A 17,837-nucleotide genomic window follows, 5' to 3' on the forward strand; every position below is an offset into this window, starting at 1 on the left:
ATATTTTTGCAACTATTCTGTATGTCTAAAGTTATTTTAAAATAAAAAGCCTTCCTAAAATGTGAAGGGGGTTATCTCCAGGATCTCTTACAGCTCTAAACTGTGATTCTATGTTCTTACTTATCTCCCTTCAAGTGAAAGTAATTTTGCAGCTTTCCAAGTATATACCTAAGCAGAATTTTCAGATCCACTCACTACCACAGACAAGATGTTAAGTAGCCCAAGCACAAACCTATTTTCTGCTTTTAACACATTCTATACACTGGACAAAAACTGAATTCTCCAAAAGCATATGAAAAACATTCCATCCATATCCTCTTTGTTCTTGCAAACAAATTCATCCAGTTGGGAAAAGCTGTTTCTGGCAATCCATGCTTACTGAATCTCAATTTTTCCCTAGCAACTGGGCTAATTATAACTGCAGCTACCTGGTAACAGCACTAGGTTTTCCTGACATTGGCTGGCAGTCTTAAAGCCATCTCAGTTCTGCTGGCACCTCACTTTCCGAGTCAGCATCAGGGGGACTGGGAGAAGGGAAGTGGCTAACTTAGCTAGGGAGAGAGTATCCAAAGAGGCTGCTCAAAATCACAGAACTTCAGAGCTGGGGAGAGTCGTCAGTGTCAATCCCAGTCCGGCCCACACATTTTATACATTAAGAACCAGCTGCTAAGTCACTTCAGTCGTGTCCGACTCTGTGTTACCCCAGACGGCAGTACACCAGGCTTCCCCGTTCCTGGGATTCTCCAGGCAAGAACACTGGAGTTGGTTGCCATTTCCTTCTCCAATGCATTAAGAACCAGAGACCGAGAAAAAGCCACTTGTCAAAGCCAGAAACCTGGCTGTCTTCTTGGTTCCTTGCCCTCCACCCTCATCTATTACCAAGTCCTACAGATATTTTACCTCCCAAACATTTCATAGACCAGCTCCCTCCCCTCCATTCCTACTGCCATGGCCTTCATTTAGGCCCACATCATCTCTTGGTTGGCCTCTCTGTTCTCCTGACTTCCTGTATTATCATCCTTGAATCCACCTTCCTCTCCCACCAGAGGATCTAGCATGTTTCCTGCTTAAGTATGGAGTCCTGCCCCAAGGCCACAGGTACAAGGCCTTGTACCAAGGCCACAGAACTGGAGCCCAGAACCACGGTCACCTCTGAAGCTGACTGAGCCCTCTGTAACGGTTGCTAAAAGCCCCGGTGATCAGCAGGCTTCCTGACCCCAAATTAGGCAAAAATGCCCACTCCAGTAGTCATCCAGTAGTGCCCTAACCAATCACCTAATGCCAACCTTCCCGCAGGAATTTTGTCCAGAGGTTACAAAAACTGCCTACTAACCTATGAAAAGCATCGGCTTTCCCTGATCTGCCAGGAGGTTGGCCTGCTGTGATTGCTGCTGCTGCTGCTAAGTCGCTTCAGTCGTGTCCAACTCTGTGCGACCCCATAGATGGCAGCCCACCAGGCTCCCCCATCCCTGGGATTCTCCAGGCAAGAACACTGGAGTGGGTTGCCATTTCCTTCTCCAATGCATGAAAGTGAAAAGTCAAAGTGAAGTTGCTCAGTCGTGTCCGACTCTTCGCTACCCCATGGACTGCAGCCCACCAGGCTCCTCCGTCCATGGGATTTTCCAGGCAAGAGTACTGGAGTGGGGGTGCCATTGCCTTCTCCAGCTGTGATCACAGTGGCCACATTATCTCTGCTCTTTGTTCTTAATAAACTCACTCCCTTCTGAAATTCTCTGTGTCTGGAAATTCTTTCCCAACCCACTTTTGGACTGTCTCAACATTAAGGTCCATAAATGACTTCCTACCTGCCCTCCTCAGGATGAAGTCTACGGTCTTTAAAGCAGCACAAAGGATTATGTCCATCACACCCTTCAGCTTCATTCTATGTTGAGAACTCAAATTTAACAGCAAAAGACCACTTAGAATTCTCCATACACACACACACACTATGTGGTTTCTTATCTTATTTTAAGCTTTGGCTTCTTTCCTTTTACCACCTCCTCTCTCCCACTGACTAACCAATGCTTACTCTCCTTTGAAGACAAAGCTCAGGGGTCCTCAAAGAATCCTTTGTAGATTTTCCTTCAGTCTATTCTATTCAGTTGGGTTAGAGAGGCCTCATCTGAGTTCTTATATGATCTCTATCACTGCCTCCTATCAGACTCTGTTATCACTTGTGTCTTATGCATGTTTGAAGCCCCAACTTCTAGCATAGTACTTGGAATATAGTAGGCACCAAAATAATGTTTATTAATGCATGAATGGATGACTCCAAAGCTCCCCATTATCTGTCTCCTGCTTACTTTTCCAGTCTCACCTTACCACCACAAGTTCTACTCATATTGAAAGATCTGAAGTATGCTAAGCATGCAATGCTTTTTCAAGCTTCCGGAGTGTTAGTCGCTCAGTCATGTCTGACTCTTTGCAACTCTACCAGGCTATAGCCCACCAGGCTCCCCCGAGTATGGGATTTTCTAGGCAAGAATACTGGAGTGGGTTGCCATTTCCTTCTCCAGGGGATCTTCCCAACCTAGGGATCAAACGCAGGTCTCCGAAATTGCAGGCAGACTCTTTACTGTCTGAGCCAACAGGGAATCCCCTTTTCAAGCTTCTATGCCCTTATAAATACTGTTTCTTCTGCCTGAAATGCTTTATCCCGTTTCTTGTTCTATTATTTCTTAAAATTCAATGCAAACTTCACATGCTTGGGAAGGACTTTCTTGGAGTATTAATTGTCATCCTTAGTACTATAGAACAATTGGTACGTACCTCTATGGTAGCCCTTATTATACCGTTTTTATGGATTTATTGATAACTTTCTCCACCAGCACTTAGCACAGTAGCACTAGCATACAGTAGTCAATAGATGTTTGAATTACTGAACGAATGTGTACAGACATGAGCACATGAATGGCTAAGGTGATAATATAAACAAAGTAAACATTTGAGACAGGAATTTAGAATGCTTACTTTTTCAACTATATCATGCTGCCTTTATCAGTGTGTAAACATGAATATACATAGCTAACAGAAAGAAGAAGTGGCTTCGTGATAAGTTCATGTAGAAGTATAAATTATATAGACATAGTTAAGGAGCTAGTTGAAAGTGGTTTAAAATTAAATGAGGCTCCAGATTTAGTTTTAGATTTATTTCCTAGTGATTGAAAGAATAAGTCTTAAATATTCAAAGGAAAAAAATTTCTCTTCCCAACAGGTATTAGGTTATTTTTGTTAGGGATTTCACAAAATTTTAAAGGAACTGTGACAGTTATGGGAGAGTTGCTTTTAAAAAATTTAGTGGTAAAATATACTTAATATAAAACTTGCTATTTTAACCATTTTTAAGCATATAGTTCAGTGGCATTAAATATATTAATACTGTATAACCAACCATCTCCAGAACTTTTCTCCCGAGTTTATATCCATTAAACAATAAATCCCCAATTCCCTACATCCCCACAGACCCTGGCAACCACCATTTTCTGTCTCTATGAATCTGACTGCTCTGGGTCCTACACATAAGTAAAATCATATATTTATCCTTTTGTGACTAGTTTATTTTACTTGGTGTAACATCTTTTAAGTTCATTCATGTGTTAGAGCTTCCTTGGCTAGGCAATATTCCATAGTATGCATACACCACATTTTGTTTATCCATTTATCTGTCAATGGATATTTAGGTTGCTTTTACCTTTTGGCTAATGTGAAAGGTGCTGCTATGAAAGTGGATGTACAAAGATCTGTTCAAATCCCTGCTTTCACTTATTTTGGGTAGATGCCTAGAATAGAAATTGCTGCATCATATAATAATTCGATGTTCAATTTTTTGAAAAACAGTCACGCCGTTTTCCACAGTAGTGACACCATTTTCCATTCCCAGCCAGCTATACACAGGGTTCCCACTTTCTCTACATCCTGACCAACACATGCTATTCTCTGTCTCTGTTTTGTTTTTACCAAAGCCATTTTAATGGGTGTGAAGTTTAAAAAATTTTAACCAGCAACACAAATTCTGGTTACAACTATTTAATGAATGAAGTCTCCCTACTTTCTTCCAACTTCTACTCCCCCAAAGAAGAGGAAATCACAAGCAAGGCTGCAAGAACCTCAGAGAGCAGAGAGTGAGGAGTCAGCACACAGACTGTGTTCATACCAGACTTCTACAGAAATGTTTAAAAATAGTTTGGCCAAAGTAGCCCTTATTTCTCTCTCTTTATTCACCTTTCCCCCTTCCTTACTATCCATATTTCTTAAAGTTCACATAAGTAAAACACAAGGGGAAAAAACTTAGCAGCTGACTAAACAAGGTATCCAACTATAAAAAGAAGACAGAGTCAGCTCTGTTAAATATAAGAAAACCACTCACTCTGCACCAGCAGCTGCAATAGTCACTTTAGACAGTAATCCGAGAAGGTATACACTCTCCAGGTATGCAGGGTAGCAATAATGCTTTACAGTTTTCGAACATCTAACACATTAAACAAGTCCACATATAGGGAGCAGGGCAGGGCAGGAATTCATGCCTCCCTCTTAGGAAACTAAGGTTCAATGAAGTTAAGAACCAGGCCAAGGAGATGTAGTGAGAGAAAGGTAGAGTCAGAATTCAAGTATTCTGAGCCTAAAACTTCTGTCCCTGCATTTTTATATCCCTCAAAGATACTTGCCTTTCTGTAATTACCTTCCATTGGTTCAAGTCAAGGTTCCTCAATTATATGGCCTGATGGAGCTCCTTGGGACTTCACTGAACTTTGGGGGGCCTAGTCTGTACGTACACTATTACTCATCACATTTCCCCAAACCTAAAGACATCATGTTAGGACCAAAGAAAATTAGTCATTGAGCCAAAAAGAAATCCAATAAAGAGAGTAAATCTTGAAATTCTCATATAAGGGAAAAAATGTATCACTATGTGGGCTGATTGACTGGAGATCAAACCAGTCAATCCTAAAGGAAATCAACCCTGAGTATTCATTGGAAGGATTGTTGCTGAAGCTGAGGCTCCAATACTTTGGCCACCTGGTGCAAAGAGCCGACTCACTGGAAAAGACCCTGATGCTGGGAAAGATTGAGGGCAGGAGGAGAAGGGGATGACAGAGGATGAGATGGTTGGATGGCATCACCAACTCAATGGACATGAGTTTGAGCAAACTTCGGGAGATGGGGAAGGACAGGGAAGTCTGGTGTATTGCAGTCCATGAGGTTGCAAAGAGTTGGAAACGACGGAGGATTGAACAGTAACAACAAATGTGGGGTGACGGGGGTGAACTAGATTTACTGTGGTGATCATCTCTTGATATAATGTGTGTGTATATATATACTGGATCGTTATGTTGTACACCTGAAACTAATGCAATATGTTAGTTATATCTCCATTAAAAAGAAACATAGGTCTTAAAAAATAAACTAAATAAGCTGAATTTAGAACCAGACCAAGCTACAAAGTATGAAACAAAGATGATAAAAAATTTTTAATTATAACCAATCATAGACATAATAATAGTTTCTATGAAAGCAAAGGACTTTGTATTATGACTAATTAAATGTTTTATTAAAAACCTTAACAAACTCAGCCTGTCTTGTTTACTGGGTTTTTTTTTAAAGAAACATTCATATTTGAGGGTGCCAGTAACTTTGCTGCTACAAAGACACTTGGATTACATAATGTTATATACATGGGCAAACTAAAATGAAGAATTGAGTCAAACGGTCCTGAGTCCACTACTGAGGATGAAGAAACTGATTCGGAATTTAAAAAATGGTCCAAATTGAACATGTTCAGTAATTGGACTGATGTGGATAATTTTGCCATCTCTCAGTTTGTCACAGCAGCAGCAAAAATTATGTGACGGCTTACTACCATGTGATAGGCATTGTGCTGATTTCAACTAATAGGCTCATATGATCCTCCTTCAGACCCTGTAAGATAGAAAGTATTACAACACCCGCTTCAGCAAAGATAAATTCTAGTATTTGTCTAAGTTAACCCAGGTAGCCAGGGGTAGAACCAAGATTTCATCTCACGTCTGTCAGCAACTGCATCCAGTGACAGCAGAATAGCAGGGATGATAAAAATTTGGTAGGCAAGTAAAGTCAGTGGGCTGTTATAAAAAAAAACTAGCTGCAGAAATAAGCTATGTATAAACATCAACATATTCTCAGGAAAAAAATCCAGTCTCAAAAGAAGAGAAACCACAGCTCAAAGAAGTCAGGCAGTTTAAAGCCCACAGAACAAGAGAACACAACTCTTTCAGCTCCTGTCCTAAAGGCCAAAACCACTTTAACTTCCAACATCAATTATGTCATATTCAACACAGGCTCTCTTTGGTCCAGGGTGATAACATTCAATTTCTCCTGTTGCTTAAGCAACAGGATCTGACCTTGTCAGATTTTAAATTCCATTCTTAGAATGGAACCTTAAGTCTTTTTAAAAATGACCTTGAATAATAATAAATTCAAACAAGCTTAACAAGTAAGTAGTCATCATGTGGCAAAACACAGTGGACGGAGGTTTTAGTGTGCTGTTTGGGGACTGGGTGTTTACCACACAGCAGTGGATTTCATAAATTCCAGGGCTGGGCATATTTCTAGTGGCGGCACACTTGGCTATCATGAGAAGATGCAGGATTAGATAATCAACAGTAACGAGGAAGTTCGCCAAGATGCCACCCAGAAATTATTTACCAGAGCAGCTGCAGTTCAGAAATGCTAACAAGCCAGTCTCCCTGGGAGTGGGCCATGCTCAGCTGTAGACCACTTACAGTTTTCTGACCTGCCTCTGCTTCAGAATCGGGAGCTCTGTGTACTGCAATGATCTCTCCCTTCGGTAGATACTGTCTACCCCACACTCTGAACCTGCAATTAATATATGCTACCATGAGGGGGCAGTGGCACCTAATCATGCCCCAGCTGCTCTGTGCTGAGGGTACGCAGCCTCCACCTGTGTGTCTAGTCATTTACTGAAGTTGAAGCTTAAAGGTAGTTTAACTTAAACACCCAACACACAGTAGCCAGCCTCACAGAACCAATTCTTATGTATAATTAAATACTATTTTATTTCTTAATTCTAAGAACAGCTTGAAAGAGAGAAGCCCTTAACTCCTTTTACATTTACTTGCTTTGAAGTTGATACTTTTAGGTTTTTATATAACTCTTACAACTTCTCTTAAAATTAAACAGCCTTGTAGCTTCCTTTACAATTAAGAATTGTGTATATCTACTTTAGTCTCTCCCTCAATTAGCTACATAAAGGAGGACCTGCTACTTGGAAAGAGAAAGACAGAACCCTCTCTCTAGTCCTTTTCTCCTAAAGTTTCTCATATTTCCACTCCCTATAGTCACCATGGTGAAATGCATGCTTGTCTCTAAGACAGTATTTTTTACTCTTCAGTACAACTAACTCAAAAGTTTGCCATAGTAAAATATATGTAAAATGATAAAATAATTCCTATTCACAATAGAATTTTCTTAACATGTTTCACAAATACTAGTTTTCTTTAAGTGAACCATGCACACAACACCCAAATTAATGCAGACTAACTTAGTTGAGTATGATTTAATGCTTTTACTATATTTAAAGAAGAGTCCTTTCAGCACTAAAGAAAAATCAAGCTAAGTTTAGCCACAGAACAAGGTTCTAAATCCTTATCTGAACTACCTGACTTACCATGTGACGCATCACATATCACTCTCCTAGTCTCTGCCAACATGGCTGCTAATTCATGGTCCTGACCTTGTGGGGTCACAGAGGGACTAACACGGTTAAATGTGAAACATATGCATGGGAATATCTGCGGGTGAGATTAAAAGAACCAAACTGCTTCATTTTTAAATATCATAATAACTATTACTACTAGTAGGCATACAACTACTGCCCTCTCATATATGTATAATGTGATAAAGCTCACAGAGTGCTTTGATATGTCTTCTTATTTAATCATTATGGTGGCTATTTTTTCACACTCTCAACAGATAACCTTCAGTGCCTATGGTGCTGTGCATTACTCTTAATGCCAGTTCTGCGGGAACTGGAAGAGGCTCAGAAAGGCTAAGTAACTCACCCAGGTCTCTGGTTGTCCAGGGCTCCTGATTTCTGGTTTTCTAATCCTTTATCCTTCTGTCAAAGTCGAACTGCCCTGATTTCTCTCAATCCCTCATCCCTACAAAGTATGATAAACTAATTTCAACTATGATGTTAATGATTGATAAAGGCTTTGTGTGTTTTGCTTCCCAAATGAGGGCATGTTAACCTAAGCTGTTGGTGCTTCCAGCAAAATGGGATGAGTGATCTGACACGTGAATGGAATAAAGGTATGATGAGAAGTGAAAGCAGGGAGTACAGAATACTCAAGTAGGCAGTAGTTGTATGCCTACTAGTAGTAATAGTTATGGTATTTAAAAACGAAGCAGTTTGGTTCTTTTAATCTCACCCTCAGATATTCCCACACATGTGTTTCACATTTAACTGTGTTAGTCCCTTTGTGACCCCACAAGGTTTAAGATTCCCCAAATTATATGAGGCCAGTAGCTGCCTGATTACTCTGCTTTTATGACCAAAAAGAGATAGGGCCATTTTTACCACCTGAGTGGGACTCATGGCATTGTGTGCATGCGTGCTAAGTTGCTTCAGTCATGTCCGACTCTTTGCAACCCCATGGACTGTAGCCCCCCAGGCTCCTCTGTCCATGGGATTCTTCAGGCAAGAATGCTGAAGTGGGTTGGCATGCCCACTTCCAGAGGATCTTCCCCATCCAGGGATTGAACCCACGTCTCTCATGTTTCCTTAATTGGCAGGCAGATTCTTTACCACTAGCACCACTTGAGAAACCTCATGGAAATACTGGAGTCTAACAAAAGGGTTGTCATCTCTGCACGTGACGATGTTCTCTTACCCCCAGACCATGCTCCCATGCAGCTTCTATAATCTTTTTTTTTTTTGGTTGTACCACATGGTTTGTGGGATGTTAGTTCCCCAACCAGGGATGGGACCCTCGCCCCCTGCATTGGAAGCACAGAGTCCTAACCACTGGACCACCTAACAAGTCGCTATAATCTTAATCACACTTCTCCAGGAAAGCAATGGTGCCCTCTCACACGGACCCAAAGCTTCCCTGAAGACTGTCTCCTTAGCCACTGCAGAGCAGGGGGTGAGACTAAATGAGATGAAATGACTCAAACAGTCACTTGATTCAAGCTAAAAAAAATCCTCTCCTTCAAATTATCTAAGAAATTGTCCCTTCCTTCTGCCTTGCTTTAGAGACAGTTGGTAGGAAAATTGTCCTTTCTCTGCACAGTGAGCAAATTTATTCATCATTCCTACCCCAAGGCAAATATTGCTACTCATGCTCTCCTTCTTCCTCTCTCTGTTACCAGTTCTCACAGTATCCTCCTTGACTACCGGCAGTTCCACTGAGGCACGCTCATGACAGTGAAAGTCGCTTAGTTGTGTCCGACGTTTTGTGACTATAGTCCATGGAATTCTCTAGGCCAGATTACTGGGTGGGGTAGACTTTCCCTTCTCCAGAGGCTCTTTTCAACCCAAGTCTCCTGCACTGAGGGCAGATTCTTTACCAGCTGAGCCACCAGGGAAGCCCACCTCACTATATAGCCACATAAAAGATGAAAGATGAGTGTGATCAATTTCAGGAAAATTCAGGTTAAAACATAGAAATCCAGGAAAGACAGAAAATAGGGCTAAATGCCTCAGATTTAGCTGCTCATAATAGTTGAATTTACCAAAGAGTGGTTTGGGTCTCATAGACACCAGTTATTCCTCTGATCCAAAGCATTATCTAGCAGCCTGTAATGTATCCCAACCTTCTTCTCAACAGGATAGGGCACACATAGACAATGATAATATTCATATTGTCTTCTGGTATGAACAGCTGGAGATTCAGGATCTCTGATAAAGTCAGAGGGCATCAGCTCCAGGTCACTCTGGCCACTTGAGTTTCCGCTTGCCCAGACACTAAGAAAGCTAAGGAAACTAACATTGTGGCAACCAGTTAGGAAGCTTAATCCTTGTAAACCATAGCCTAATGTCCTCAAGGTGCTGTCTCACCCTCAGCTCAGCCAATGCCCCCGAGTCTTCCTTTCCCACCCCATTCATCCATCAATTAAGATGGTCCTCCCTTCCAGGGAAGCTGCCATTCCCTCTCACACCCCACCCAAGGCCAACAGGCTGTTCATTCCATCAATACCCTTTCTTCATTCTAAGGTGAACTATTCCGAAAGATGAAAACGCCTTACATTCTGTCCTAGAAATTCATCTGAATAATCATCTTCAAAAACAAATCATGGATTTCTCAAGGAAGAGAAATGTCCTCCATCCCTGCCCTTTCCTCCATGGCACCATTTCCTGCCCCCATGTGCCAGACAGAGCTAGAAGGCTCCCTGCTCTAAGCAGAGCATGGGACTTAAAAACTACCAGCTTCAGTCTCCTCCAGGGGTTGTTTTAAAATGCTGGTTTCTAAGTCCCCCCTCCCTTACCAAATCAGAATCCCTGGGGGTGAGTCAGGAATGTAGCTACACTTATAAAGCAGCTCCCAAGGTGACTGTCTCCACAGTTCCACACCAGACTTTGGGAGCCTCTGATTTAATCCCACTCCCTATTTTCACAGAGTAGGAGAGCAGGAAATAAAAGAGGCGAAATGGGCTTGTCCAAGGTCAGGAGGCGTGAAGGTGACCAAAGCCGGCCCAGAACCGCCTCCCTCGCTAGTTCGCACCGCATGAGGAGGAACGTAGGAACAACCCGGCATCTTGATGGGTCCACACTGGCCCCCCGCCGCCCCAGCGGAGTGGCAGCCCCCCCAGCACTCACCCGCTTGTAGATGTCCTCCCGGCTGGCCTCATACTTCTGCTGCATGCGCTCCTCCAGGAAGTAGATGCGCAGCTTGAGGCTGAAGTTCTCCTTCTTCAGGTCATTGAGGTGCTGGGACAGAGTGCGATATCCATTAGACATGGTGGGCAACCCATGGGGAGCAGCGCGCGCCCGGTTGCCCCCCTCAGCCCAGGAACGTGGTGCAGCTGCACCGCGGCATGAAGCGAGCCGGCGGCCACACTGCGGGGCTACGTCGACATGGCCCTGGCGGCTGGCTGCCTCCCGCACTTGGGCCTGGGCTCGCTGGTCTGGGTGCTGGAGCGCGCCCGCTTTCCTTTTTTACCTCGGGAGATATTTGCGGAATCCCTGACAGAGGAACATGCTGCGTGAACTCAAACACAAGTGGTGTAACTTGACTCCTAGCTAGGACTCGGCTCTCACTCTTGCAGAGTCTCCCAGGCCCAACTGTAAGCAGTTAACAGTTTCTCCTAAAAGAGAGGAGGCGGACCCCCCAGAAGCTCCCAGGAAATGGGGAAGGGGAGTAATTCAAGGTGATGGTGGGATTGCAAGTATATAAAATGGCCCACAGAATGGTGACCATGTATGGAATATCCCCTTCCTATCAGGTACAAATCTTCAAGAAGGACTCATCAGAGGGGTTTCTAATTTCCTTTGATACCCAGAAGCGCACCTCTAATTAGTTCCTTCCCAGGTTTTCTCCCTGGACCTTTCCAGCCTTGAGGCAGTGAGAAATGGCCTTTCTTATCCTGCTCACCTACCCCTACACGTGCGTGTGTGCATGTGTGCATACATGCTTCTGCGTGCTTAGTCATGTCTGACTGTCTGTGACCCCATGGGTCCTCTGTCCATGGGATTTCCTAGGCAAGGATACTGGAATAGGTTGCTATTTCCTTCTCCAGGAGATCTTTCCAACCCAGGGATCAAACCTGTGTTTCCTGCACTGGCGGGCAGATTCTTTATCACTGAACTACCACTGGGAAGTCCACACACCTGAGCTACCTCCAAAGAAAAGGCCAATCTTCCAGTTCAGTGAAATCTTTGCAAACTCTCTACCAGCTACACCAGCTTCAAGAGGCAGGGTCAAAGGCTACTCCCTCTAAGGGATGAGGGAGAAAAGGAGGGTGGGAGGTGATGAAGGGAGGCGTCAGACTGGAGCCCAGAGATTTCACCCAGTCACTAGTTCTTAACTCCAGCACCTGCCAAGTGGAGCCAGGCACTCATCACCAGATCCTGCTCCTAACGCAATTTAAGATCCTTGAATGACAGCTGCAACATTAGCAGGAAGTATTATTTATACCACACCACACGGGACATTGAAGGTGACTGGGAGACAGCGCCACAGCACAGATACCAAACACAGGTTCTCAGTTGCAATAATACTAGCATGGAAAAAAAAAAGATATTAACATTCAAAGTAAAGAAAACAAAAGTTTATACTTAATTCAAGTAGTCATTTCCTCTCCACACTACCTGCTCTTCATTCGTCTAATTCTTTATACATAATAATTCCAATCAACATCCCCTTTGTACACAGCAGGTGATATGTTGAGCAAGAGGGATACAAAGATGAAGACAGTCCCAACCTTCCAAGAGATAGGTGGCCATATAGATATAGATGCATATGTTTTGAGCTTCCCAGGTGGCATGAGTGATAAAGAATCCAACTGCCAATGCAGTAGATGTAAAAGACATGGGTTAATCCCCTGGAAGATGGCATGGCAACCTACTCCAGTATTCTTGCCTGGAGAATCCAATGGACAGAGGAGCCTGGGGTGCTACAGTCCATAGTACATGACTTAAGTGGCTTAGCATGCATGTATGTGTGTGTTTTATGCTATGGCCTGTGTTATTTAAACTTTTTACACTTCATACTGAAATCCAGTGCATGCACACAAACACACACACAACTGAAGCACAAATTCCCCAAAGTAATGTTAACCAGCACTCTGTGGGATGGATGCACTTTGATATTTTTTATTCCATTTCTCTTTTGGGGGGTGACCCACTGAACTGATTTCAAGACCTACTAATAAATTTTGTCCTGAAGCTTTGAAAAATACTGAATCTATGGGAACCCAGAAGAAGGAGTGATTCATTTTAACTGGGACGGTGAGAGAAAGAAAGCTTAGACTAGAAATTGCACTTGCAATTTGCTTTGAAAGATAAAAATGAGTGAATGAAGTGGACTCAGGAGCCACAGTTAGAACTGAGCATTCTCTCAAATCCTGGAGGAGGAGATGGCAACCCACTCCAGTATTCTTGCCTGGGAAATCTCATGGACAGAGGTGGCGGGCAGGCTGCTGTCCATGGGGCCACAGAGAGATGGACATGACTGAGCACTTTCTCTTGAACGGATTTGAATGATAAGAAGACAACACATTTCTTACCTAGACCACTGGTAACTTAAGACAATATAGTCTTCATTTTTTAAAAATGCACATTTAAAATGTATTTAGCTATTTCCATTAAATCAGTGCTTTTAGAATAAATGAATGTCATCTAGGCTTAGGTAGAGACAGTGAGGAAGAGAAAAGTCTAAGTTAAAACTCAAAAAGATCCTTTTTCTGGTCCCACCTCTGTTACTAAATAACTATATGCCCTTGGGAGTACACTTCTCCAGAGGCCTAACTGTCCTCATAAAAGTATGAAGTAGTTGAACCTGTTTAAGGCCTTTTCCTGGTCTAAGCTTCTAGAGGAATAGCCTAGTTATCATTACCTCCATTTTGAATGTGCGTGCATGCTTAGTCGCTCAGTCATGTCTGACCCTTTGCAACCCCATGGACTGTAGCCTGTCAGGCTCCTCTGGCCATGGGATTCTCCAGGCAAGAATACTGGAGTGGGTTGCCAGTCCCTTCTTCAGAGTATCTTCCTGATCCAGGGATCGAACCCAGATCTCCTGCATTGCAGGAGGATACTTTAGTGCCTGAGCCATGAGGGAAGACCCCATTTCGCACAGGGGAACCAGATACCAGATTCTAGATTAATGTTTAATCATGCTTTTGATGTCTACTTGGATTCTTTCGTCATGTAAGGTAATTAAATAGAACCTTTATGGAAAGTAAAACTGAATATGAATACAGGTGTTCTTATCCAACCTAGGTATTTCTTTCTTCACATTAATCCTATTTCCTCTTGAACTCTGTGATCCCTTGTTCTTTTCCTATCTCCCTAGCCTCTTCTGTATTTTTTTTTTTTAATTTCCTGGCTCTTTAATGCTACTGCTTAAATGACAAGTAGTCCTTAGCCTTCTGATTTTTTTCTTTTCACATTTTCTCCCTTAGAGATTTTAGGGCTATCATTTTTGCCTCCCAAACAGTCCCCAAATCCCAAACCAAGCTGTGTCACCCAAGATCTAGCCCTATATTGGCAACCAACTCTTTGCTAGTTAGTTCCACTTGAATGTGCCATTCCCACAACATTCCCACAATAATCCACAAAAGCAAAAACTTTTGCAACAGTTATCTATCCTCTCTGCCAGAATTCATCCAGCCATCTCTTCTTATTACAGCTAGAAAAACTCCATTATTTTGAAAATATTATTGTCACAACTTAAGTCTTACTTAAAACCCCTTCACAGGCATCTCGTCACTACTAGCATAAAAGAAAAACCATCACACCCTCTCAAGACAGCTTGTCTCTCGTTTCAAGTCCTTTTTTCAAGTTTATATTTCACTCCAAGCCTTCCCTGCTAGCCAGACTGGAAAAATTTTCCTCTTGAGCACTTAAGGCAAATATTAACATTTGGCAATACCTCATGGTATTGCTTTTCTACTGTCCTGCAGGTTTATTTACACACTTTAGAGCTTTTAACTGTTCATGTGTCTGTCTAACTACTGGGTTAGCCAAAAAATTCATTCAGGATTTTTCATAACATCTTATAGAAAAACCCCAATGAACTTTTAACCAACCCAACAGTCTGTAAGCTGCCCAAGGGTCAATGACCGAAATGTCTTTCTACATTCTTTCAGCTCCCACAGTTGCCAAGAAGACCTCTCCAGTTCATTCATCCCACTGTACAGTAGATAATCGCCTCAATCAGACTAGAGTGTCTCGAGGGCTGGCAAGGCACACTTTGTGTCTTCATATTCTCATTGCAGAATATTTAGGAAGTATTCCCTAAGTATTTGTTAAGTAGGGTTTCCCTGGTAGCTCAATTGGTAAAGAATTCACCTGCAATGCAGGAGACCCTGGTTCGATTCCTGGGTCAGGAAGATCCGCTGGAGAAGAGATAGGCTGCCCACTCCAGTACTCTTGGGCTTCCCTTGTGGCTCAGCTGGTAAAGAATCCGCCTGCAATGCAGGAGACCTGGGTTTGATCCTTGTGTTGGGAAGATCCCCTGGAGAAGGGAAAGGCTACGCACTCCAGTACTCTGGCCTAGAGAATTCCATGGACTGTATAGTCTATGGGGTTACAATGAGTTGGACATGACTGAGCGACTTTCAGTTCACTTCAATGAACAGATAAGTACTGTATATATATTTCTTTTTTGCTGATTTGATCTGTTTAATATGGGCTAGCTTGCTTATATTATTTTCATAATTTTCCAATAACATAAAAAAGTTGGTTTTAATAGTTCCAAAGAAACTACATCTTCTAGAGTGAAGACCAGAAAAGTGATGTTTTATTTACTTAAATTTCTAAGTTTATATGCCCATCTTTATCTTTCTCCTGAATTCCAATCTATATCTAACTTCCTAGTAGAAATCTCCAGTTGAATACAGATATCTCACACTCATGATATATAAAGCTGAATTCCTGATTTTTCCCAGCACATGTTTCTTCCTCTTTGGATTGCCTTTCAGTTTGTAATCACCAATATTTGGAGTTGTTTGGGCTCCAAACTTTGAATTAGTCTTGACCCTTCTTTTGCACACACATCATCTCATCTGTCTATAAATCTGCCTAATTCTACTTTCAATATATACAGAGAATCTATCTACCACCACTGCCACTGGCACCTTTGCCACTCCGGCCCAAGATACTGTGATCTTTCCCTTAAGCTAATTTTTTAAAAGTGCTTTTATTTATTGAATATTTATTTGGCTGTGCTGGGTCTTAGTCGTGGCATGTAGAATCATTAATTGTGGCATGTGGTATCTAGTTCCCTGAACAGGGATTGAATGCAGGTCCCCTGCACTGGGAGCCCAGAGTCTTAGCCACAGGACACCAGGGAAGTCCCTCCCCTAAGCGATTTGAATAGTCCTTTAACTGGTCTCCCTGCTCCCACCCTTGCTCCCCTAATAGCAGTGATACTTAGCAGAGCAGCCACAGTGAGCCTTTTAAGATATCAGATTACTCCTCTGCTGGAAACCACGAGTGGCTTCCTATCTAACTAAGACTGAAAGGCTAAGTCTGTTCATTAGCCCATAAGGCCCAAGGCCCTGAGTAATCTGGAGCCCCTCTCCTGCCCTCTCTTCTACATTCTTTTCCCTGCTACTCTCCCCCTACATACCTTCTTCCAGCCACATGGTTTATCTGCTATTTCTCAAAAACACCAAAATACCGCTCCCCTCTCAGGGCCTTTCAGCTAATTGATCCTTCTGAATGGCATGCTTTCTTTAGTTATCTGCATGATTCTCTTCCTCACTCTCTTCAAGTCTTGGATCAAATGTCACTTCCTCAGTGAGGTGACCACCCTATTTAAAATTGCAACTCACCCTATGCCTCACCCCAGCCCTCCATTATCTCCTTCACTGTTTTTTTAATCCCATAGCATTATCATCTTCTAAAATATTGTATTTACTTATTTTCTTTCTTGTCTGTATCTCCCACTAGCATGCAAACTCCATGAAAAGCCAGGATTTGGGCCTGTTTTGTTCACTTCTATGTTGTCTGTATCCAGAATAGTGCCTGGCACAAAGTAGGTGCTCAAAAAATACTTGTTGAATAAAAGAATGGATGAATAACTAACCTGCTGACTTTGACCTCACTGGATTTAATCCTAATAGAATGTAATGTGCATACAAGATTCCGCAGTTCTTGTAGGATGAAGAACATAGCTAAAGGTAATTTTATAAATAAAATAAATTATTCTAACAGGCTAATTTTAATACACAATGCAGAATCTGAAGTGTGAACAAGTGTTCTGAAGAAATGGGGAATAATATTACATATGACAAATAACAATCAAAGGATAGTATAAACTATACAAATAGCAAAAACTACAGAAATTAGGAAAAAGAGGCTACTGGAGAAGGTTCCAGAGAGAAATGACATTTTAGCTCTCCTTAAAGAATGAATCAAGTTTGTATAGACTAGAGGGAGAATACAAGGCAAGCTAGGTGGGTAGAACATAAGCAGTGGTGCAGATGACCAACTGTACTGAAACAAAGGGCACAGCTGTCCTGTGTGGGGGTCAGAGAAGATGGGAAGTAAAGGACCATTTCAGAAAGATATCGAAAGTCAGGATGAGGAGTCCAACTTTGTTCCTTTAGGCAGATCCTGGCTCTCAGTTTGAACAAAGGGTGAGGAGGGAGGCAGTGCCAGAGGGCCAGGAACCTCTTACCAGGAAGATTGTTTATTTTCTTATTGTTTATGCTTTATTTTATTTGTGTTTTGTGGCTTTAACAAACAAAAAAAAAACACCTGGGCTGCACACTAGACTTTCTTAATCAGGTCTCTCAGACCTTTGGATAAGCTCTGCACTGCTAAGGAAACAAGCACATGCAGGTTCTTGAACACGGGGCAGTGCCTCTGTCTTTGTTCTTCCTTTTGTACATAGTACATCAAAAATCTTTACTCTTATCTCAAAATATGTTTTCCAAACATTAATGGCTCTCCCCTGCTCTTTTCTTAATTTCTCCTTCCCACCGCTTCTTAATGCATTAGACCAGACTGGAAATAAGACTTTACTAAGAACTCAATCAATGCCAACAATAGTAGGAGATTACAACCCAGCTGTTGTATGTCATGCCCCATTAACATAACCAACTGTCAAGTCAGCCTTTAAAAAAAAAACTCAGCCTCACATTTGCTTAATCGTATTCAGACCCCCCAGACA

General features: G+C 42.2%; 1 protein-coding gene across 17 annotated transcripts in view; it reads right to left on the reverse strand.

The window, feature by feature from the left end:
- Positions 1-17,837, reverse strand: part of LOC120855988 (phosphodiesterase 4D interacting protein) — a 244,430-nt gene that overhangs the window by 139,983 nt on the left and 86,610 nt on the right. For 10 of the 17 annotated variants that reach the window (XM_040230914.1, XM_040230906.1, XM_040230910.1 and 7 more), the window contains exon 4: positions 10,817-10,927. In XM_040230914.1, the coding sequence (XP_040086848.1) occupies positions 10,817-10,927 (111 nt within the window). Of the gene's footprint in view, positions 1-10,816; positions 11,140-17,837 lie in introns of those variants that run through there. The other 7 variants (XR_005719359.1, XR_005719357.1, XR_005719356.1 and 4 more) reach the window with 2 other exon arrangements.

This window comes from Oryx dammah, unplaced genomic scaffold (assembly GCF_014754425.2).
Source record: "Oryx dammah isolate SB20612 unplaced genomic scaffold, SCBI_Odam_1.1 HiC_scaffold_28, whole genome shotgun sequence".
Lineage (NCBI taxonomy): Eukaryota > Metazoa > Chordata > Mammalia > Artiodactyla > Bovidae > Oryx > Oryx dammah.